This window comes from Ranitomeya variabilis, chromosome 2 (assembly GCF_051348905.1).
Source record: "Ranitomeya variabilis isolate aRanVar5 chromosome 2, aRanVar5.hap1, whole genome shotgun sequence".
Taxonomy (NCBI): Eukaryota; Metazoa; Chordata; class Amphibia; order Anura; family Dendrobatidae; genus Ranitomeya; species Ranitomeya variabilis.
The window spans coordinates 1,072,284,783-1,072,310,338 of record NC_135233.1 but is presented as its reverse complement, the minus strand read 5'-3'; the positions used below and the strand labels follow the sequence as shown (position 1 = coordinate 1,072,310,338).

The 25,556-nt window shown below is 44.2% G+C and overlaps 1 protein-coding gene and 1 pseudogene across 3 annotated transcripts in view; both read left to right on the top strand.

The window, feature by feature from the left end:
- The window catches only part of LOC143808679 (cytochrome P450 2K4-like), a 109,434-nt gene that overhangs the window by 21,649 nt on the left and 62,229 nt on the right, over window positions 1-25,556 (top strand). The window contains exons 1-3 of one of the 3 annotated variants that reach the window (XM_077291585.1): window positions 6,541-6,987; window positions 8,266-8,462; window positions 9,759-9,921. In XM_077291585.1, coding sequence (XP_077147700.1) covers window positions 8,283-8,462; window positions 9,759-9,921 — 343 coding nt within the window. In that variant the 5' untranslated portion in view covers window positions 6,541-6,987; window positions 8,266-8,282. Of the gene's footprint in view, window positions 1-6,540; window positions 6,988-7,349; window positions 7,517-8,265; window positions 8,463-9,758; window positions 9,922-25,556 lie in introns of those variants that run through there. The other 2 variants (XM_077291586.1, XM_077291584.1) reach the window with 2 other exon arrangements.
- On the top strand, window positions 17,072-19,948 carry LOC143809012 (polymerase delta-interacting protein 3 pseudogene; annotated as a pseudogene).

Below are 25,556 nucleotides of genomic sequence, written 5' to 3'. Positions count from 1 at the left end.
CTGCTGTGGAGATGGACCCAGTCAAGGTCCGAGCTATTCTTGATTGGACTCAGCCCTCGTCAGTTAAGAGTCTACAGAAGTTCTTGGGTTTCGCTAACTTCTACCGTCGTTTTATCGCTAATTTTTCTAGCATTGTGAAACCTTTGACGGATATGACCAAGAAGGGCTCCGATGTAGCTAACTGGGCTCCTGCTGCCGTGGAGGCTTTCCAGGAGTTGAAACGCCGGTTTACTTCGGCGCCTGTTTTGTGCCAGCCCGATGTCTCACTTCCCTTTCAGGTTGAGGTGGATGCTTCAGAGATTGGAGCAGGGGCCGTTTTGTCGCAGAGAGGCCCTGGTTGCTCTGTTATGAAACCTTGTGCCTTTTTCTCTAGGAAGTTTTCGCCTGCCGAGCGAAATTATGATGTGGGCAATCGGGAGTTGTTGGCCATGAAATGGGCATTTGAGGAGTGGCGTCATTGGCTCGAGGGTGCTAAGCATCGTGTGGTGGTCTTGACTGATCACAAAAATCTGATGTATCTCGAGTCTGCTAAACGCCTTAATCCGAGACAGGCCCGCTGGTCATTGTTTTTCTCCCGCTTTGATTTTGTTGTCTCGTATTTACCAGGTTCAAAGAATGTGAAGGCCGATGCTCTTTCTAGGAGCTTTGTGCCTGATGCTCCTGGAGTCGCTGATCCTGTTGGTATTCTTAAAGATGGAGTTATCTTGTCAGCTATTTCTCCGGATCTGCGACGTGTGTTGCAGAGATTTCAGGCTGATAGGCCTGAGTCTTGTCCACCTGACAGACTGTTTGTCCCGGATAAGTGGACCAGCAGAGTCATTTCCGAGGTTCATTCCTCGGTGTTGGCAGGTCACCCGGGAATTTTTGGCACCACAGATCTGGTGGCCAGGTCCTTTTGGTGGCCTTCCTTGTCAAGGGATGTGCGGTCATTTGTGCAGTCCTGTGGGACTTGTGCTCGAGCTAAGCCTTGCTGTTCTCGTGCCAGCGGTTTGCTCTTGCCCTTGCCTGTCCCGAAGAGACCTTGGACACATATCTCCATGGATTTCATTTCTGATCTTCCGCTATCCCAGGGCATGTCCGTTATCTGGGTGATATGTGATCGCTTCTCAAAGATGGTCCATTTGGTTCCTTTGCCTAAGCTGCCTTCCTCTTCCGATCTGGTTCCTGTGTTTTTCCAGAACGTGGTTCGTTTGCACGGCATCCCTGAGAATATTGTGTCAGACAGAGGATCCCAGTTCGTTTCCAGATTCTGGCGATCCTTTTGTAGTAGGATGGGCATTGATTTGTCGTTTTCGTCTGCTTTCCATCCTCAGACTAATGGACAGACGGAGCGAACCAATCAGACTTTGGAGGCTTATTTGAGGTGTTTTGTCTCTGCTGATCAGGACGATTGGGTGACATTCTTGCCATTGGCTGAGTTTGCCCTTAATAATCGGGCTAGTTCCGCCACCTTGGTTTCGCCTTTTTTCTGCAACTCTGGTTTCCATCCTCGCTTTTCTTCGGGTCATGTGGAGCCTTCTGACTGTCCTGGGGTGGATTCTGTGGTGGATAGGTTGCAGCGGATCTGGAATCATGTGGTGGACAACTTGAAGTTGTCACAGGAGAGGGCTCAGCGCTTTGCCAACCGCCGCCGCGGTGTGGGTCCCCGACTACGCGTTGGGGATTTGGTATGGCTTTCTTCCCGCTTTGTTCCTATGAAGGTCTCCTCTCCCAAATTTAAACCTCGTTTTATTGGGCCTTACAAGATATTGGAAATCCTTAATCCTGTATCTTTTCGTCTGGATCTTCCTGTGTCGTTTGCTATTCACAATGTATTTCATAGGTCCTTGTTGCGGCGGTACATTGTGCCTATAGTTCCTTCTGCTGAGCCTCCTGCTCCGGTGTTGGTTGAGGGCGAGTTGGAGTATGTGGTGGAGAAGATCTTGGATTCTCGCCTCTCCAGGCGGAGGCTTCAGTACCTGGTCAAGTGGAAGGGCTATGGTCAGGAGGATAATTCCTGGGTGGTCGCCTCTGATGTTCATGCGGCCGATTTAGTTCGTGCCTTTCATGCCGCTCATCCTGATCGCCCTGGTGGTCGTGGTGAGGGTTCGGTGACCCCTCACTAAGGGGGGGGTACTGTTGTGAATTTACTTTTTGCTCCCTCTAGTGGTTACTAGTTTTTTGACTCTGGTTTTTCTGTCATTCCTTTTATCCGCACCTGGGTCGTTAGTTAAGGGTGTTGCTATTTAAGCTCCCTGGACCTTCAGTTCAATGCCTGGCAACGTAGTTATCAGAGCTAGTCTGCTGTGCTCTTGTCTACTGATCCTGGTTCCAGTTATATCAGCTAAGTCCGCTTTTTGCTTTTTGCTATTTTGTTTTGGTTTTGTATTTTTGTCCAGCTTGTTCCAAATATATATCCTGACCTTTGCTGGAAGCTCTAGGGGGCTGGTGTTCTCCCCCCGGACCGTTAGACGGTTCGGGGGTTCTTGAATTTCCAGTGTGGATTTTGATAGGGTTTTTGTTGACCATATAAGTTACCTTTCTTTATTCTGCTATCAGTAAGCGGGCCTCTCTGTGCTAAACCTGGTTCATTTCTGTGTTTGTCATTTCCTCTTTCCTCACCGTTATTATTTGTGGGGGGCTTCTATCCAGCTTTGGGGTCCCCTTCTCTGGAGGCAAGAAAGGTCTTTTGTTTTCCTCTACTAGGGGTAGCTAGATTCTCCGGCTGGAGCGTGTCATCTAGAATCAACGTAGGAATGATCCCCGGCTACTTCTAGTGTTGGCGTTAGGAGTAGATATATGGTCAACCCAGCTACCACTGCCCTATGAGCTGGATTTTTGTATTCTGCAGACTTCCACGTTCCTCTGAGACCCTCGCCATTGGGGTCATAACAAAGGAGCAAAATTAAAAGAGCAACCTTTGACTTGTGCGGCACTACTGCTGCATAAGCTGTGGCTCTTCTAGTTTGTAACCCCTGAGGGGGGGTTAAAGGTTACCTTTGAAATCGGTTCAATTAGGCTTCGGCCTACACTCTGCTCCACCGGCAGAGCCCGGGCTCCAACAACGCTAGTTGCTGTCCGGAAGTGCTGGCTGCACAGAGCCAAACACCTCGCCAATGTGTCAGTGGGGTTCAGCACCGCCAGCTGTTCCCCTGCTGTGTAGCCGGCAACGTGTCCTGCGACCGCCACGCAGGCACAACAGACCCAAAGCTGCCGCCAGTGCAGGCTTCGGCCTACACCCCCCTCCCCCTTGCTCCTCCTCCTGCTCCTCCTCCTGCTGACCCTGGGCTCTAACACCGCCAGTTGGGGCCCGGTACTGCTAGCTGCACAGAGAAAAACACCAGCCAATGTGTCAGTGGGGTCCAGCACCGCCAGCTGTTCCCCTGCTGTGTAGCCGGCAACGTGTCCTGCGACCGCCACGCAGGCACAACAGACCCAAAGCTGCCGCCAGTGCAGGCTTCGGCCTACACTCCCCTCCCCCTTGCTCCTCTTCCTGCTGACCCTGGGCTCTAACACCGCCAGTTGGGGCCCAGTACTGCTAGCTGCACAGAGAAAAACACCAGCCAATGTGTCAGTGGGGTCCAGCACCGCCAGCTGTTCCCCTGCTGTGTAGCCGGCAACGTGTCCTGCGACAGCCACGCAGACACAAGAACTGAAATTGAAGGGAACCTGTCCCCCCTCCCCCAAGGTGTTTCTATGTTTTACAGCCACCTCGTACAGCGGTAATGCTGCATGTGTGCAAGGTGGCTCATAAACGTATTCTCCTCGCACATGTGGAACTGAAAACACGTCTAAAATGTGTCCTCTGTGTGACCATTTAACCGTCCCGGTGGTGTGACTTTCCTTTGTAATGACACGCTGCAACCCCCTTGGTAGCGCTGCCCGTCTTCTGGCATCATTGTTTGGCTGCCTGCGCCTCTGCGGCCGCCCTGACCCACACAACGCCCCTCGGTGTCTTATTTCTTGGGACTGCGAGGGTGTGATTGATGGGCATGAGCGGTGCATCACTTCGCCTGTCCCTCATCTCCTTCCGCCTTCTTCAGACTGTGCGGCTTCATGGCCGCGGCATGCGATAAGGGATCAGCTGACGCCGCACAGTCTGAAGCGGGTGTAAGGACCCGAGTGCGAGAGGCGAACATATGTGCTGCGCCAGGCCATGAATCCCAGCCCCGCAGTGTTTTAACAATGTTAAGACACTGCGGGGCTGGGATTCATGGTCATCGCGAACCGCACCGGCCGACATTAAATGAGGTCAGAAGATGGGCAGCGCTAACAGCGCTAGGCCGGGGGATAACACGACAGCGCAGACTCCTGTACAGCAAATAACAATGCTCAGGAGGCTGCACCCAGCACCAAGGTGGGATTCTTGACATCTGTGCTGCGTCTCATTACAAAGGGAACTCGCGCCTCCAACACAGTTTGACTGTATAAAGGGCTAAATGTTATACGTGTTTCATTCGGCGTGTGCAAGGAGCAAAATTAAAAGAGCAACCTTTGACTTGTGCAGCACTACTGCTGCATAAGCTGTGGCTCTTCTACTTTGTAACCCTGAGGGGGGGTTAAAGGTTACCTTTGAAATTGGTTCAAGTAGGCTTCGGCCTACACTCTGCTCCCCCTGCAGAGCCCGGGCTCCAACACCGCCAGTTGGGGCCCGGTACTGCTAGCTGCACAGAGCCAAACACCAGCCAATGTGTCAGTGGGGTTCAGCACCGCCAGCTGTTCCCCTGTTGTGCAGCCGGCAACGTGTCCTGCAACTGCCACGCAGGCACAACAGACCCAAAGCTGCCGCCAGTGCAGGCTTCGGCCTACACTCTGCTCCATATCCTCCTCCTGCTGACCCCGGGCTCTAACACCGCCAGTTGGGGCCCGGTACTGCTAGCTGCACAGAGAAAAACACCAGCCAATGTGTCAGTGGGGTTCAGCACCGCCAGCTGTTCCCCTGCTGCGCAGCCGGCATCGTGTCCTGCAAAAGCCACGCAGACACTTGCTCTTGTACCTTCTGCTCCCCATCCTGGTTCCAGTACCGTCAGCTGGTTCTGGCCAGAGCCTTTGGCTTAGGTGCCTCCCTCTGGGTATCCGAGTTCCACCAACGTCAGGTGGTCCTTGGTAGTGCTTTCAGGCACGGGTACCTCCTGCTTAGTAACCGGGTTCCAGTAACGTCAGCTGGTCCTCGGTAGTTCCATTGGCTCTTGGACCTTCGGCTACCCATCCGGGTTCCAGCACCATCAGCTGGTTCTCGGCAGTGTCTTTTGCTCTTGTACCTTCTGCTCCCCATCCTGGTTCCAGTACCGTCAGCTGGTTCCGGGCAGAGCCTTTGGCTTAGGTGCCTCCCTCTGGGTATCCGAGTTCCACCAACGTCAGGTGGTCCTTGGTAGTGCTTTCAGGCACGGGTACCTCCTGCTTAGTAACCGGGTTCCAGTAACGTCAGCTGGTCCTCGGTAGTTCCATTGGCTCTTGGACCTTCGGGTAGCCATCCGAGTTCCAGTTCCATCAGCTGGTTCTCGGCATTTTCTCAGCCTTCTTGTACCTTCTGCTACATTTCCAAGTTCAAGAGACTAAACACGATGACCCGGAAGACCACCCCTAAGATGACGACGACACCAGAGACGACAACCACCGTGATGACGATGACCCTGGAGACGATGACCCTGAAGACCACCCCGATGACGACGACCCCGGAGACGACGACCCTGGAGACGACGACGACCTGGAAGACCGAGAAGCAGAAGAACAAGAGGCTGCAGAACAAAGAGCAGAAGAACATTAAGCATAACACTAAATATCAGAGCAAAAAATATTATCTAAATTATAAGCAGAAGAAGACTAAGCAGTGTATGGGGGTGAGTCCGTTCCTCCTCGTGGTGCCCCTGGATAAAGCCTGATGCTGCAGGCCAAACTGAACTCGGACAAATGTAACTCTTTTGTGACAGGCAGAACGGAAGGTGTAATCTTCAAACTTTTATAGATAACAACTACGGGAATGCCTGTCACAAATAAGAATATGATGAAGAAGTAGAATATGATGAAGATAATAGTAAAATAAAAAGAATATGAACAATGTAACCAAAAAAATAATAGGTAGAAGATGAAGAAGAAGATGAATAAGGTGAAGAAGTTGATGTCAAAGAAGCTGATGATGAGGATAATGAAGAAGAAAGTGTGGGAGAAGTAAAAAAGAAGGTGAAGGGCGTGGAAGTAGTGAAACATCAATATCTGACAAAATAAAAAAAAAATTAACATAGTCAAAATCTTTCTACCGCCGAACGTCATAAAAAAAACAAAATCCTGCTATTCTATTACATTGGGCTAAACCTCTGTGCCTTTAATGTCTCCGCCACGTCCCCCAATACATCCTACATTATTCTTAGTTGTTTTCCTTCATGTAGAATGAACCTACAAGTTTATAAAGGGTTTATTTTAATTCCGATATTTTCGTCCCATTGACTTGCATTGGGATCGGGTATCGGTATCGGATTAGATCTGATATTTTGACGGTATCAGCCGATACTTTCCGATACCGATACTTTCCGATATCGGAAAGTATCGCTCAACACTAGTGGTAAGTTATAGAACAGGAGTTATAAATCTGAGATTCCTCTTCAGTTCTACCACCTGTCTGTGCAAGTCTTGGGTTATTTGGTCGTCCAGATGGAGAGATACTATTTCTACTTCACCTCGGTTCCGGATAAGAGTGGAGGGTCCGAACAGAGGATGTTTTCCTAATGTATAAATCAATTGAAATATTTTACTTAATAATTTAATCAAGTAAAACTTCAGGTAATTGCCCAGATAAGAGATCAGATATCAGTATTACATCTCTGCAGTCTTTATGGGCTGAATATCTGGCAGGCTTATACATATCTGATTACAGCTTTGGTGTGAGGCAATGTGATCAGAACAGCGAAATCACGCAGAAGAGCTGTATCCAGTCCTGGACCTTCAGCTTATAATCTAAATATTACTGCAGACTAAAAGGGAGACCGTACGCTGACCACCGCAAAGATAAAGGTAAGATATGATAGACGCCGTATTTAGACAATAGATAGCACACTTTTGGAAGAATAGTTTTTAAGAGCAGATGTTGAAAGTGAGTTGAAGAATAATCCACCACCATTTTACAACAAAGTCCTAACGTTTCATGTACGCCTTTGTTTTATAGTTAGCATGAGTCATGTAGTGGATGAGGATTTTGCACTCTTGGATGTTCAGTAGGATGATGGTGACTCAACCTGGTCATGGGACAGAAAGCAATCAGCTGCGAGTGTGTCCTTTCGGCTTCTGTATCAGATGTGAGGGGCGAAGGGGTAACCAACTGTGAGAGGGAATGAGAACAGGGAAAACTGTAAGCTGATCCCTAAGTGTGTTACCATGAATCCTGTATCATAAGTGAGGGGTGAAGGCAAACCAACAGTGAGGGTCAAGGAGATCATAGGAGACCTTCAGCTGAACACTGAGTGTGAAGAGAAGGTGCCATACCAGAGACGGCAAGGAAACTAATAACTGTGTGCGAGGAACTGTCACTCAGGAAGCCAATGTAGTAAGTTTATCTGAGGTCCTTTGTAGAACCACAGAATGGGTTTTTAGAGGATTACACCTTATGCAAGGACTTTGCATGTTTTCCCAGTGTTTGTGAGAGTTCCTTCCAGGTTCTCCAGTTTCCTTTCACACTACAAAGACATACTGATATAGAATGGAGATTGTGAACCCAAATGGTGATGATGATTTCTGCAAAGCACTGATGGCGCTATATAAGTGAGTAAAATAAATAAATATATAAATAAATGACACTCACCTCTGTATATGGGAGAATAAAGTTGTTAGCTTCGACATGAAGGGTCTGATTCATTATTGCATTTGCACCTGATTTTGGTAAAATGTTTGGTATTTTGGACTTTTTTGCACTAAATTCATCTTTCCATTTGATCCTTTTTAAAGTCTATTTTATATGTATTTGGCTACCTTTTGTTTTTGCTTAGCTGGTAATATTAAAGGTTTTTTAGATGTTTTTGTCTTACTCGTCAATTGCAACTTTTTGAAAAATTTGTGGCTAATGTACTCCAGTATCATCACCTGTATTGATTTCATGTACATCGGACTTTATTGTGCAATTTTAGCTTTTTTTTCTGCAAAATGTGCTACTTTTTACATTAAAAACTCTCAAAAACAGATGGAGATGTTAAAAATAGTATAACTTTATATTTTGTACAAAATTCTTGAACCACATGAGCCATAGACAAAAAAAAAAAAAAAAAATCGGGTTAATAATTTTTTTCTGTATTTCCATAGAACACTTTCCTGGCACCATGAACATTGCAGATCCCATCACATTGGTTCTATCTATTATTCTGTGTCTTTTTATTGTCCTGTTTATCTATGGGTGGAAAAAAAATGTTTACAGCTTGCCCCCCGGACCATGGACACTTCCAATCATTGGAAATCTGCACATTCTAGACCGGAATAGACCATATCTGACAATGCATCAGGTAATATTCAGATTGCATGATTATTTTATCCTGAAGGGTCCTGGTTCTGTTTCCCTGAAGGTTTAAGAATAAGCTACATATAGTGGAGATATTTAATCACTTTTTCCTCGCCATGAAAAAAATGCACAACATATTAGTTGTTAAACCTTCCCTTTTTACACTCTTTTGGTAGAAGGGTTCTGACGTAAGACTGATGACCAAATCTACTACTGCTGGTTTAATCAGCCATCATGTTCCTTTAACAGCAGCCGGTAGTGCAGTGCTCCTCCCATAGATGTTAACCTGTTAAATCCCATTGTCAATCTCTGACAACAGGATTTAACACAGGGGCGCGTATCATTCCACTCCCCCATCGGCTTGCCCGTGATTTGATCACGGAGGGTCGATAGGTTGTAATGACAGTCTAGGGTCTGCTAATATTACCATCCACCTGTAAATGCTGGATCGTGGCAGGTGTTCATAGGAGATTGTGATTTCTGCTATACATAACAGTGCTGAAGCCTTTCTATGTATAGCACAGTCTCTGCTTCAAATCCTCTAAGGAGACTATTAAAGTAAAAATATTAAAAAAAAAGTTTTAAAAATACGAAAAAAATAAGAAAGTACAAAAGTTAAAATCATCTCCCCTTTGCCCCATTGAAAATAATATAAAATAATACCCATATTTGGCATATCTGCTTTCAGAAATGTCCAAACTATCAAAATATAAAATAAATTAATCCGATCATCCATATTTAATCCATATTTCCAGAACCACAAGGTAGATTTTTATATATTTATATATATATATATATATATATATACTGTATATATAAATCTATATATATAATTGTCTAAGGGTTTTTCTGTCTGTCTGTCTGTCTGTCTGTCCTGGAAATCCCGCGTCTGATTGGTCGACGATGATGTCATAAAGGTTGCCTCGACCAATCAGCGACGGGCACAGTCTGCCGCGAATTCTGGAATCATCATTGTCCATACTACGGGGGAACATGCATATTCTAGAATACCCGATGCGTTAGAATCGGGCCACAATCTATATATATATATATATATATATATATATATATATATATATATATATAAGCAAAAACTGGACACTTTTGACCCGGTCACATGTTCTCATTAAGTAGAAAAATGATCCCCCAAGGTGTTCATCTTCTTTTAGGTTTCTAACATAAAATGGGAAACCTCTATAAGGAATTTCGTTCTTCAGTTACAGTAGAAGTTGCTTAAGAGCAAACACCAGGAGACGTGTCATTACGAAACACACTAAAAATAACATCATGTTCTTTCCAGCTGTCTAAGAAGTTTGGACCCATGTACACCTTAAAATTAGGAGAAGAGAAAGTTGTTGTCATATGTGGATATGACGCCATAAAAGACGCCCTGGTCAATCATGCAGATGAATTTTCCGGGAGACCGGATGTGCCAATTTTTCGTGAAGTAACTAACGGACACGGTAAAGATCATAAACCTGCGCCCTTGATCGCCAACAGGAAAGGAGGATTAATTCATCAAAAGATAAAACTGTCTTTTATGCCATCCATTTCAAATGGGGATATCCATAGTTAAAAATGAGAAAGATTCTGACGTGTTTCTGGCATAGCTTCCCTTAGTTGCAGATCAATTCATAGTCAATGACGAAGGGAAACTATGCCAGAAACGCGTCAGAATCGTTCTCATTTTTAACTATGGATATCCCCGTTTTAAACAGATGAAATAAAAGACATTTTTATCTTTTGACGTAAAAATCCTCCCTTCCTTTTTTCTGTTGCACACTGTTTGTCAGCAGTATGGATTGGTGTACTCATTTATGGAGGCAGTGACATTGTCACGGTGAGGCTTTTCATATTTTTCTTGTATAGACTTTACACCATTGAGCAATTAATTTCTCCTTGTTGATTTCAATATTACATAGGTTTTCTGGTTTGGAAAACCTCAGTTCAGTTATTTTGCTCCCCAATAAACAATCTAGTGACAGGGAGCTCCACGTTGGGATCCTCCTAGATCAGGTTCAATAGGATAAAACTAGAAGACAATGGTGTTAAAAATAGAATCTTACTCAGATAGATATGGGAATGATAGGTGAAATGATGTACTCACCTGGCTGGGTTGTGGAACCACAACACCATAGATAGCTCAGAAAAATGTCTGCCGCAGATCCAAGATACAAACAAGGAGAGAAAAAGTATGGAAGCTGGGTCTTTAATAGCACTGCCAAAGACACCATATGATGAAAAAGGATATCCAGGAGGCGATGTGTGGACAACCAGATGTAGTGTACTAAGTGTGGATATCATCTTCCAGTAAGCCCGTACGTCCGAATATTATGTATGACAAAGCACACGTTGACTCTGTTGGCACCATTATAGTCTATGTCCAACATATGTCTGATTCCCATTTTGCAGGAGGCGGGGGCGGGGGGGTTGGACGCAAGCAAACATGGACAAAATGCTGTGCTAAAAGGCCCTTAATGACACCAAAATCATCATTGTCCTTGGCGTACTGTGCTTGTGCTGTTCAAGGGGTAAAAAAAACAGTAAAATGAATAGATAAAAAGTATTCCGCATTCTTCTAAATTTTTTTCTTATGTCCCAAGCTTAGATGACATGAGAAAGGCTTAGGCTACATGTTAGGCTACTTTCACATTTCCGTGTTTCCTCTGCTGTCGCAATACGTTGATTTTTGAAAATGCAGGATCCTGCATTTTCCCATAGACTTGTCTTAGCGACATATCATGACGGATGGACTCACGTTTTGTCCGTCGTGCACTGGATCCTGCGAAATGTGACGGACCGTCTTTTGCAAAAAGCATTCAAGGGAACGTTTTTCTGTACGTTGTATCCAGTGTTTCTGAATGCGCATGCCCAGCAGGAAATCTCGCACTCACTCTCTTTCCTCCCCGGGACTACAGAAGGAAATGTGAAAGGACAAACTTTGGTCGGTACGTCGCGCTGACGCTTTGTGATGGGCGAGTACCGATGCAAATGTGAAAGTTAAGTCTGGAGGTAGTCTGTCTCTCATACTGCTCTAAGAGGAAAACTAACCAAACCACTCAGTTATGCCTTTCCCAATTTACTATGCCCACCAAATCAAGGACTACAAGAAAAAAATCCCTGGCTAGGTTTGTACTGTATGAATTCAAGAGCTTGTATAAGGTCCTGCAAATTAACCAATAGGTGTATGCTGGTGCACTGTTTTTATTCTTTTCTTATTTATGTTTACTGACTATGTTAAGGGAAATGATCATAAAAAAGTTACCTATCTTTAAATCAGGTTTTTGTGTTAAATGAATAAAAAAAAGTGTCAATACTTCCCTCTCCAAAATCACTGAAGGAGAGCTTGCTCATCTCTTCTCCAAATCACACCTCATCACTTGTGCAGTTGATCCCATCCCATCTCCTCCCCAACCTCACCAACACACTTATTCCATCCCTAACCCATCTCTTCAACTTATCACTAACTTCTGGTACCTTCCCCTCTGCTTTCAAACATGCCACAATCACACCTATCCTCAAAAAGCCATCCCTTGACCTATGTCTAGCTATCGCCCCACATCTTTGCTCCCATTTGCTTCCAAACTCCTTGAGCAGCGTGTCCACGCTGAACTTTCCTCTCACTTTGCATCTAAATCACTCTTTGGCAACCTACAATCTGGCTTCTGTCCCCGCCATTCCACTGAGACTGCCCTGACCAAACTTTCTAATAACTTACTTACAGCCAAAGCTAACAGACAATTCTCTATACTCCTCCTTCTAGATCTGTCTTCGACACAGTTGACCTTTGCCTACAACAGAACCTCTTTACCTTTGGTGTCAAAGACCTTGCCCTAACCTGGATATCCTCATACCTTACCAACAGCATATTTAGCATTTCCTACTCCCACACTACCTTTTCATCTCGCCCTGTCTCTGTTGGTGCCCCTCAAGGTTCTGTCCTAGGACCCCTTCTCTTCTTAATCTATAACCTTGGCCTGGGACAGTCTATAAAGTCCTATGGCTTCTAGTACAATCTATATGTTGATGTGCTGATGACACTCAGATCTACCTCTCTGCCCAGATGTCATCTCCTCCTTCTGCTGTCCAGAATCCCAGAGTGTCTATCAGCCGTATCCCCCTTCTTCTCCTTTCACTTCCTCAAGCTCAATGTGGACAAAACTGAACTAATTATCTTTCTTGCATCTTGCATATCTTCCCTACCTGACCTATCTATCACAATAAATTACATCACATTTTCCCCTATCCTGAAAATTTGCTGCCTTGGAGTAACCCTTGTCTCTGCCCTGTCCTTCAAACCGCACATCCAAGCTCTCTCCACCTCCTGTCTCCTCCAGCTGACAAATATATCCAGAATCTGTCCTATCCTCCACCCTCTCTAGCAAAATGCTTATGCATGCCCTAATCATCTCCCACCTTGATTACTGCAACATCCTCATCTGTGGCTTACCTTCTAATACTCTCGCACCTCTCCAGTCCATCCTTAAAGGGCAGATGAGTATGCCTGCGCAGGGTAAATTATGATATTGGCTTCTCTGCCTGCCCCTGGTTTTTGAATAACTGCTTTTTCAGTGATCTGCTTTGTTCAAAATAAGTACACTTGCGCAGTAGCATGATGCCGGGGAGCGATGAAGCAAAAGGAGGGTGGCATCGCAAGAAAATGGGAGGTGCCAGACCTGGACCTGCGACACGCATCGGACTGCACTGCATGGGACTGCCCCCCGGTTGAGTATAGTAAAACTTATTTTTCTTATCTTTAGGGTCAGACTGGGGGCTTATCTAGAGCATTATAGAATGCTGTAGATAAGCTGTGAAAGGCAGTGGTCGCATGTTAGATCGGCCAAAACTGCTGACAGGTTCGCTTTAACTCTGCTGCTTGAATCTCTCTCTGTTATGACCTGGTGGTTATGGAGTAGCACTGAGATGACCTGGTGGGTAAAACCAATCATGGACAAACTCCAAGGAGGTGGCAGCTCCACCGACAGCAATCACAGTTATGACCTGGTGATTACGGAGCAGCACAGAAATGACCTGGTGGTTACGGAGCAGCACAGAAATGACCTGGTGGGTAAAATGTACAAGCTCTGAGGAGGTGGTAGCTTTACTGACCGCAATCCCTACTCCTAACACCAACACTAGAAATAGCCGTGGGACGTTCCTATCTCTGCCTAGACGCCTCGACACAGCCTAAGAACTAACTACCCCGAAGATGGAAACGGAAAACTATCTTGCCTCAGAGAAACCCCCAAAAGGAAAGATAGCCCCCCACAAATATGAACGGTGAGTGGAGAGGGAAATGACAAACTTAGAAATGAAAATAGATTTCAGCAAAGGAGACCAACACTATCTAAATAGACAGAGATAGAAAAGGATACTGTGCGGTCAGTATAAAAACTAAATATCCACGCAGAGTTTACAAAAATAACCTCCACACCGACTCACGGTGTGGAGGGGCAAATCTGCACCCCAGAGCTTCCAACTAGCCTGAATATTTCATAATGACAAGCTGGACAAAAAAGACATAACTTAAACCTGAACAGAAGGTCAAAAGCAGGGATACACCCAAGAACTAGCAGAACTTATCTTAAGCTGAAATGGACTGGCCAACAGAGTACTTCCAGGAGAGGACTGAATCCAACAGGAAAACACTGACAGCTGGCATCGACTACAGACTAGAGCCCAGTTAAATAACAAGGCCAGGGAACCGATTAGTGAAGGCAGCTGCTAAGTTCCACTCGAAACCACCAGAGGGAGCCCAAGAGCAGAACTCCCAAAAATACCATTCATAACCACAGGATGGAGCCCAAGAACGGAATTCACAACATCTCTCCTCCCAACACTCCTGCTTCCCCTCTTCCAAATCCCTTCACTGTCTCCCAATTTCCCAGCATATCCAGTTTAAACTACTAACACTGACCTACAAAGCCATCCATAACCTTTCTCCTCCGTATATCTCTGAACTAATCTCCAAATAGCTTCCCTCATGTAATCTCTGGTCCTCCCAAGACCTCCTACTCTCCACAACGTACCTCACCCAATCACCTCCATTATTTCTCCTGAATATCTCCCAACCTCTGGAATTCTGTGCGCCAACACATCCAGGTGATACACCACATTTGAATCCTTCAGATGGAACCTGAAAACCCATCTCTTCAAAAAAGCTTACATCCTGTAATGACTATGCTGCCACCTCAATACCATCGAAGCTACTGCAACCCCTACCTACTGTCTCCTTTCCCATAATTCTGTAGAATGTAATCCCACAAGGGCAGGGTCCTCTTCCTTCTGTACCAGTCTATGATTGTTAGTTTGCTTACTGTAAGTGATATTTGTATTTTGATGTAACCCCTTCTCATGTACAGCACCATGGAATCAATGGCGCTATGTAAATAAATACAAATAAATACCACTTTTCTTGCCATGCAAGAATCTGTATTAAAAACTAAAAATAGAAATCTTGCAATTTCCACATTGACCACTGGGGCTTTTTTCACTCTAACTTTCTGGTGTTTCAGGAAACAATACAGGTACATAGTGTCCATGGTCCTACCCCGACCATACATTTTTTTATGAAAGCATCTAATGTGCATGTGCAAAAATCAGTTTGAAGGGAGGGGGAACAGAGTAAATTATGATATTGACACCTCTGCCTGCCCCTGGTCTTTGAATAACAGCTCACTGCTTTTTAAGTGACCTGCATACTTGGTTTATAATTTGCTTTCCAAACACTGGAGGCAGGCAGAGGGGTCAGGGTATTGCAGACAGGGAGAAAGTTGAACGTTTAACAGCAGAACCTGTGTAGAGCGTTATAGTTCTACTAATACTGTAGCTTTGCTACTCATCAATAATGTAGGAGACCCTGTCCTGCTAGAAACCAGTGTAGTGCAGTGGTGTTCACACCATGCAGTAATGAGGCAGTGACTCAAGAAAAGTTCAAAGTAAATGTATTTTAATGTCCAAACCTCACAAAACAAAGAGCACACGGTATCTTCCGGATCGCATCCGTGGACATAAAACTGTCTGTAACTGAGATCGGTTGCCATGTGTGACTGCACCATAGTGTCACGCTGAGGGGTGCCAGGTATTCGCTTCTATTTGCTCAGCGTTTCCTCACACACACTGGCTATTGCAGAGCCAACTGCTCTGCGGCTTGCAAGCAAACACTGACACACCCAACCCTTTGCTGCAGGGTTTTTAAATGGAATCTGTGGCCATGGGCCACTTGTAAGAACCGGCCTGGAGTGAGCAAACAGTCCCACTATATCCTGTAGTTCGCTGCAAAAATAAAGGCCCATACTGGGTTTTTTAAAACTCTGCCTTGGGCAAATAGCTTGTCCAAGACCACACTTACTTTTATCTTGCATTTCAGCCACAGCTATATCTGTGACTGCAATGCACTCCAGCGCCTTAATACGCTTCTGTGTGCAACATGGGGGATACATAGTGACCCTTGCATATAATACCTGTCATTGCCTCACATGCGACACCCCTTGTTCAAGCTTGTGAGGTTGAACGTTTGCCACCATACAAGATGCACGTGACAGGGCATCTGCATTTCCCTGCGAATTCCCCACCCGATGTTCCACTCAAAAACTGAAGTTTTGTAGGGAAAGGAACCTTTTGGTGTCTCTAGCATTCGTTTCTTTTGCATTTCTCATCCAGACAAGGAGTGAGTGGTCCGTTACCTAACAAAACTGACGCCCGAGCAACTAGTAGCATAGGGACTCCAAGGCCCACTTAATCGCCAAGCACTCCTTCTCCACTACACTATAATTTTTCTCTGCCGGAGTCAGTTTCCTGATCAAGTAAGTGACTGGATGTTCATCCCCATTCACTTCTTGCCCACATCTGAGGCATCTGTTTGTACAACAAAGGTTTTCATGAAGTTAGGGCTAATGAGGACTGGCTGTCCACACAGCGCTGACTTCAGGGACTGGAATGCTTCCTTCGTTTGAGGATTCCACCGGACCATAACCAACTTCTTACCCTTTAAGAGGTTGGTTAGGAGTGCTGATTTCCCAGCAAAATTGGGTATAAACTGGCGGTGGTACCCAATGATGCCAAGGAATGCCTTCACTTTTTTTGTATTTTGCCACTTGGGCCAGTTTTGGATGGCCTCAATCTTATTTGTTTGTGATCTGATAACCCCACGGCTAATCACGTATCCTAGTTACCGGGTTTCCGTGAGTCCTATCACATACTTTTTTGGATTCTCTGTTAACCCCGCAATTCTGAGAGAATCCAGCACTGCCTGTACCTGGGACAGGTGAGTTTTTCAGTCGATACTAAGGATGACTATGTCATCTAAATATGCTAACACATACTTCCAATGAGGCTCTAACACTAGGTTCATCAGACTCTGGAATATGGCCAGAGCCCCATGTAATCCAAAAGGCAAGACAACATAGAGATATAGACCCTCTGGCGTTATAAATGCGGTCTTTTCTTTTGCATATTCAGTCAGTGGGACCTGCCATTAACCTTTGGTCAGATCAAGTGTGGTGAAGTGCCGGGCTTTCCCCAGTCTCTCAATCAGCTAATCCACCCTGGGCATTGGATAGAGGTCAAACTTAGATACCTCATTCAATTTCCTGAAGTCATTCCAAAAACTTAATGACCCGTCTACGTTTGGAATTAGTACAATCAGGCTATCCCACTCACTCCGGATTCCTCGATGACTCTCAATTTAAGCATTTGCTTCACTTCAACTGTGATGGCTTGCCTCTGGGCTTCTGGCACTGGGTACAGTTTCATCCATACCCTTAACCGGGGCTCGGCAACAATGGTGGATTGGCAAGGTTTGCCCTGGCAGCTCTGAGAATATATCGGTAATCTGTTGCATCAGAATCCGAGCCTCCCGTCGCTGCTGTTTTGTGAGAGCGTCATTTATCTTAACCTCACCCCCGCCCACATCCTTGACCAGTGACAGAGGGTTCCATGTTGGTACGACCAGAGTCACCTCTGTGATCAAGCATTTCCAGTCCTTCCAGGCACTTTTTTATTATTATTATTATTATTTATTTATATAGCACCATTGATTCCATGGTGCTGTACATGAGAAGGGGTTACATACAAGTTACAGATATCACTTACAGTAAACAAACTAACAATGACAGACTGATACAGAGGGGCGAGGATCCTGCCCTTGCGGGCTTACACACTTAGTAGGGTTACATGGTACAGTTGTTCAGGTTTTCTCTTTTCGGGTTGGTACTCTCTATAATTCACTTCTCCTACCTTCCCCCATATCTCATAAGGCCCTTTCCACTTGGCTATGAGTTTACTCTCTGTGGTGTGCACTAGTACCAATACTTATTCTCTTTCTTTAAAGGACCTGACAGTGACTTTTTTATTATACGTGCGGCTCTGTGTGGCCTGGGAACCCATCAGATGCTCCTTTACTATAAGCCTGACTACCGCAATCTGGCCATGCATGCTTGCCACGTGCTCAATGACACTCTTATGCGGAGTTGGCTCCTGTTCCAAAGTCTCCTTGGCTACGTCCAGCAACCCCCTCGGTTGCCCACCATACAATAATTCAAATGGGGAGAAACTCATGGACACCTGTGGTACATCAAGGAGAGCGAACATTAGATAGGGCAATAGCATGTCCCAATCCCTCCTGTCCTTGGCGACTACCTTTTTGAGCATGGATTTGAGGGTCTAATTAAACCTCTCCACTAACCCGTCGGTTTATGGGTGGTACACCATTGTGCGTAGCCGTTTAATCTGGAGCAGCTTACATAGCTTCCTGGTCACCTTGGAGGAGTCCCCTGATCAGTAAGGATCTTTTTTGGTAGCCCAAGGTGACAAAACATTGCAAACAGCTCGCGGGTAACGCCTCTGAGTACCATGTAGCGTAATCCACTATGACCAGAATATGTTGATGGCCACGGGCTGATTTCACTATAGGGCCCACCAGATCCATTGCTATCCGCTCAAAGTGTACCTCTATAATGGGTAGATGCTATTCATGAGCAAGCACTAAAATGCTTGGGTGCTTGTTGCTCAGGTCGAGCAAATTGGAATGCTCAGGTACTCGACCCGAGCAAGGAGCCCAATGTAAGTCTATGGGAAAACCGAGCATTTTTGCTGCGACCCCCCAGGGGTCCTTTTAGGGTCTAAAAACATCTGAAATCCATGGGAACAATGCTCAAATGACATGGGAACATCAAGGGGAATACCCCTGGAAGCATTTCTGACTCCCAGGTCACAGCTGTGAACAATGTTGCCAGAGTCTTATGCCACTTTAACAGGTGCACAATAAAACATACAAAAACAAAACCAAAATGGATTTTCCTGGGAAAAATGATAAGGAACATCCTTTCCAGGGTAATGATTTGTATGTAAGGCAAAATGCTGTAGCTGTAACAGATGCGCGTCTCAAGCTAGGCCTAAAAGATACCCATGAAAACTTGGTTGCCAAAGATGCATGTTTTCATATCAAGGTTAAAGGGTAAGATGCTCATGAGATGCTGAATTCTAGAAAGCAGCAGATCAGTGTTGGAGGACAACCAACCAAAACTGATGGATGCTGCTCGTGAAAAACTAAGTTTAAAGAGGGGTGCACCTGCCGTAACTATAAACACACTCGTGGCACAAGGTTCTTCATCTTCAAACATAAATATTACCAAGACAATCAAAATTTCACAGCCGAAAACTATTTCTTCAGGTAAAGGTATGGGAATAAATGTTGTTAACCACAAACCAGGGAAACCACACATTACCTATTTACAAGATATGGACGATGATGTCATTGATGACGACTTGGAATGTTCCCACATCCCCACCAAGAAGATGAAAATCACAGCTGCCAACACTGTGCAAAAAAAGGCCAGGAATGTCTGGAAATTTATTTTTTCTTGGACAAACTTTACCTCTTACTAAAGTGGTACAGAATGATACAGAGCTGTCTTGTCTACTCAGCTTGAGACTTCGCCACCTTTATTGCACCCAAGGGCTCTAACCAACGTGTCATGGACACTTCTCACAAAGGAGGACAGTTCTTCAGTAGGGATTACTCCAAAAGAGTCTGTCTTTAGCCCTTTGGAAGGCAAAAAAATGACCATTAATAATTTGCATCCAAGAGTCACAGAGGAAGATATCGTGTAGCTTTTATGTGTATATGGTGCCTTGAAGCTCACCCACTTGTTGAGTTACAGAGTTGCAGAGGTTGTGTTTATATAAACAGAAGATGCAGTTGATGCCTACAAAAAATACAACAACAGATATCTAGATGGACAACCAATAAAATGCAATTTTCATTTGAATTTTAGTGTGAAAATATCAGACCTGCCCACCCTTCAAAGATTAAATGACACCCCATCAAATAAGCAAGGTGAATCTAGAAGAAACATAACCTCCTCCTCCTCCAGTGTTGATTCAAATCCTCCAGCTGAAGTTGATCCTGACACTATCTTAAAAGAATTCTTTAAATCCTCAGGGTCATCAGCAGTCATCCAACCAACTGCATTTAAGATTAAGCTATGATGACACCGGCACAACTTGGAGACTGTAATAAGAGAGATTCCCAAGTCACATATGGGCCCAGAGACTCCTTAAAAAAAAATCATTAAACCTGCTGGCAAGGGTGGTGCAATAGTCATGATGAACATATCAGACTATATGAAAGAAGCAAACAGACAATTTATGGACACACGCTACTACAAAAAATTGTAGTCGGACCCTACACAGGAATATTACAAGAAATTAAACAAGTTAGTATCCTGTCTGTCTGATGAATCCCTAAGAACCAATGACCTGATACTAGAAAGTCCAAGAACAGGGACATTCTGCATGCTTCCCAAAATCCACAAATCTGGAAATCCAGGAAGACCAATTATTTCATGTGTGGGCACCCTTACTGAGCAGGTATCTGGATGGGTAGAGGGTATTCTTAAACCACTGGTAAAGGATACAACCAACTTCATTCAGGACTCAACTGACCTATTGAATAAACTATCAGCAATAGGTACTCTACCAGAAGGAACCATCCTGGCCACCATGGATGTGGAATCTGTGTACTCTAATATCCCACACCAGCATGGATTAAATGCCTGCAAATTCTTCATGGAAAATACAGGGACTGATGCTGATTCTGAGGTGAAACTTATAAAATTCATCTTCACCCACAATTACTTTGAATTTGACAACAAGATATATCCAGAGAAGACTAGCACAGCAATGGGAAGAAAAATGGCCCCAGAGTATGCAAATCTTTTCATGGCCAAGCTTGAAAGCGACTTTTTGTCCTCATATCCCACTAGGCCTCTGGCCTACTGCGCTATGTTGATGAGATTTTAATCAGCTGGACGGAGTCTGAGCAACAGCTAAAAGACGTTCCATGAACAATTTAATCAATTTCATCCTACCATCAACTTAATACCCAACTACTCCTGCACTGAAATCAACTTTTTGGACACCATCATTAAGCTGCAGAACAATAAAATAGAGACATCCCTGTATCAAAAGCCAATCGACCGTCCAACATACCTTAAATGGGACAGTTTCCATCCAAAACACATAAAAAATTCTATTGTCTACAGCCAAACCATCAGATACAACCGTATATGTTCCAACCCTATGGATAGAGATGAACACCGTGGTCACCTCAGAAAGACCTTTTTGAATCAGGGCTACCATCCAAGAACAATTCAAAACCAAATTACAAGAGCAACTAGAATGTCAAGGAATTACTTGGTACATTACAAAGCTAAAGAAGAACATAATCAGATGCCTCTAGTAGTCACCTACAATCCAAATCTGGAGGTGCTAAGGGGAGCTGCACGGAAATTACAACCTTTACTTCAAAAAGATGCCCGCTTACAATCCATTTTTCCAGACCTCCACTACTGTGTTTTAGGCAGCCCCCAAATCTAAGAAGCATCATTGTCAGAAGCTCGCTGTCCTCTCCAACAGCTGCAGGAACCTTTCCTTGCAACCAGAAAAAAACGTAAAACCTGTCCATTTATAATGACCACTGACAATATATAGATCCCTAATTCACATCAGAACTACAAGATACCAGGAATTTCAAGCTGCATCACATCTAATGTGGTGTACCTAATTATTTGTGCTAAATGTCCAACTGGGGGTCTGTATGTAGGGGAGACAGGGCAGAAACTGAGAGCAAGGATCAACTCTCATCGCCATACAATAAGAGAAAAAAGAATGGATCTACCTGTGGCAATACATTTTTGTATCCCTGATCATAGCATTTTGGACAGGGAATTACTTAATAAAAGATAACTTCAAATCTCAGAGAGACAGAAGAGTCTTGGAATATAAGCTAATGATGACCTTTGACACTCTCAGTGCAGGAATGAATGTGTCGCATGGATTTATGTCTTTTTACATCAACTAAGGAATTTGCTCCTCAGACCATGTGGGGTTACCATAACATAGAACAAGACCACAATCAGATGACAATAAAACATTTACACTCCTTATCTATGAACTGTTCCAATATTTATGGACATAACTGTTTAGCACTCAATTAATGGTAATTCTGCTTAATGTCACCTGTCTTATCTATGGCATTTTTCTGTGCTGTATTGTGCATAAATATGTGATTCTTCAGAATTACGATTAGTCTATGCCTCATGAAGAGACCTGAGTAGTCTCGAAAGCTTGCAATTTGTTACCATCTTTTCAGTTAGCCATTAAAAGGTATCAACCACTGAGGACTCATAATTCTAAATATTTAAAAAAAAACCTAAACCTTCATTTTGCTTCTTTTTTTTGTTTAGCGCTGATCACCAGCAGGTAGTTGATGTTTGAAGGAGTCTGGCATCAAAAATTGGACAATCAATCCTGTTACCTGCATGGTAGTATAGTTTATCTTTGCTGTGGGGCAGTTGCATCATTGCGTCAAGAATTTCCGTTATACCCTTGCTCTAGTATTCTGATCCAGCACAATTATGGTTCTACTGCTATGTCAAGGGAGGCTAAATGTTGAATAACTTGTATAAATTTCTTCAATAATCTGGTTGTTAGGTGTCGAGTTCCTGCCACTGCACAGGGAGAATCTCGAACCGTCTCTACTGCGGTCTCCCATTCTTCTCCAGCTGCAGTGGAGCCTGCTCAGCAGAGACGTCAGTCCCAGCGTCTAGCTCAGGCTGATACTGGGCGACTGGTTACTACTGCCCTTCCAGGCTCTGCCTTTGTGGCCAGCGCTGATCAGCATCAAGCAGGTCTTTCTTGCTTTTCCCATACCGAGCATGCCCACAGAACGATCTCCCATTGGAGGTCGGGGGTCACATGCTCAGGTCCTGTTGCGGCTCCTATTGGACCATCTGGAAAGTCATGTAGCACTGTCACTATAAAAGGTTCGCATGGGCGCTCGGCCATGCGCTAGTGTAGACTTATGAATGTGTGTGTGTTGATGAGGGAAAGTCGCTCTTTAATTATCCCCTCCCTTGTATCTGACTGATCGCGAAAGGTGGATAATTGCTATCTAGCACCCAACTTGTTATCAGCACTAGAACACATGATACAGCGTGTATTTGCTGTGACTGCCAGTGCGGCGCCGTGCGCTATCACAGTGCTTTCCTAACCCAAGTCTGTGTGGTTAGTGGCGTCTGCCAGTGCGGCACCGCACTCACTCTCGTGCATCTTAATTATTATTTCTGTTACTCTGACACCCCAGCGCAAGAGGTCTAGTTGTACTCTATCCCTAGTCTTGGGGTAGAGTTCTGTGACTCCTTGCTTGCGCTCTTTGTGCGGTACCGTGGCCCTGTGATGCAACAGGGTTTGCTTTCTTCATACTGGGTGAAGTTAACCCTTGTGTGTATCTACATTGTACCACCATATAGTCCATCATTACTTAGCAGCAGGTTCCATCTCTGCACGGTGGACCCCGGGCTGCGAACGCACCTTACACTATCTTTCTAATTATTTGGTGCGTTCCGCTAGCCCTAACACTGGTTCTGCTTAAAAGATAATCTTTGTTGTTTTGTAGTTTTAATATCTGAATTACTCCAAATGGATACGAAGACTATAAATGAGGGGATGAAATACTAAGTGTCCACTGACTGTGTTCTAGACAACAAAAATGCATGGCTATTTAATGTTTTGCACTGTAAAAATGTCATCCAGAACTCTACAATGGTAGGCAATACTTATTGCCCTGCTGCTGAAGCATGTTGTGATATCTGTTATCTGAATACAGAGAAATGCTGAATGGAAGTAGATCACGCCAATAGTGATTTAAATACTGAGATGTGTATAGAGGAATACTGGGAGGACACAGATTGTGGTTTTCTATCAACTTCATCTGCATTTACAAATTTGTATTTAATGCTGGTAATAAAAAATAATTCTCGAGGGTAGGCAGAGCGCAGTGCCATACCAGAACTATCTATTTGCTCTTCCTGTACAACCCAATTTTTTTTTTAAATTGATATTTATTTGAACTCCTCATTGGGAATGGGGGACCACAAGAAATGATAGGTGAACTCTGCTGACCCTAAAAACACCACTTTGAAAACAATAATGTGGATGTTGCATCATGGAACATGTTCACCCTGATGATCTAGTGGTGGTGTCAGAAGAGACGTGGAGGATAGCCTCTTAAAAATGTTTTCCAAACTGCCAAATATTTCCCCCGGGGGGGGGTACACATCAGTAAAAATGTTTTTTTACGTGCATCAAAAACACCCTTTAATACAATAACGTGGCTGTTGCATCACGGATCACGGTCACCATGGTGATCGAGTGGTGGTGGCTGATGAGGAGAAGGAGGAGGATAACAACAAGTAGCCAAAATCAGGAAGCATATACTCATGTGTGGGTGTAAAGAGGTGCATGAAAATATACCTACCAAAAAATAACACTGGATTTGAGATTATGTTTCGCTGTTATCATGGTAACACAAACCCGATTCAAACCCCAATAAATACACAAGACACCGAAATTTGTTGGAAGAAAATGGCCGTGGCGTTTTATTTTGAGTTACGTATAAAATTATAATTTAATCCAATAACCAACAATAAACCAATTTGAATAAATAAATTAAAGTTATTCCAGTTCATTACCAAATCCACCCGCATTCAACGGGCGATTCTCCCACAAACAAACGCCACGACAGTCTATAAACAGTATAAAACAAAAATTAAGGGAGGGAGGGTGGGGTCTTCTGTCTTCATCAGGTGACTGAACGACAGCTGATGGAACAGCTGATTATATAGGAGATATTCTTCCCGCACTTTACACACAGGCCAATCAAAATTCATAAAAAGTGCGGGAATAAAACTAGATGAAACCGGTTAGAACCTGCTCACGCATAGCGCAGCTTACTTAGAAATTTAACCCTTTCACATAAAATCAATGCATATAAGTTCTAATGAGTCCCAAACCACATATTAAAGAACCCCATTAAGGGGGGGGGGAATGATATAGCTGTAGGGGCCGTGTTATCATGCGACCCCCCATGTATTTTTATGGGGGGGGGCGTCCATGGTAACACAAACCCCATTCAAACCCCAATAAATACACAAGACACCGAAATTTGTTGGAAGAAAATGGCCGTGGCGTTTTATTTTGAGTTACGTATAAAATTATAATTTAATCCAATAACCAACAATAAACCAATTTGAATAAATAAATTAAAGTTACTCCAGTTCATTACCAAATCCACCCGCATTCAACGGGCGATTCTCCCAAACGCCTCTCCTTGAAAAGGTGAGGCCCCCCCAAAACGCCAAAGCCATTTTTCAATCGTAGATTGAAAATCCAAGTTTAAAATGTCCAATCCCACTTCTGACAAGTGAACCATATCCCCTCTATACATGCCTGGAACAACTTCTTCTAGCTCCACATGCCTTAAAGAAAAACTGTCGGTTAGTGACATAAATTTCTCCATGCTTCTATTGAGTCTTTTACGAATTTTTTCAAGAAAAACCATGTTATTGGTGAACCACAAAAATCTCGGTACTATTTCTGAAAAAACTAGTGTAGAATTAAAAAATTCAGTTTTCAAAATGGAAATATCCCTCCTCATTGAAGCAATCAAATTAAGTGTGCTAATTTTACCCAGATCATTACCACCTAAGTGTAAAATTATCAAATCAGGATTAGGCCAAATCTTCTTCAATCTTCT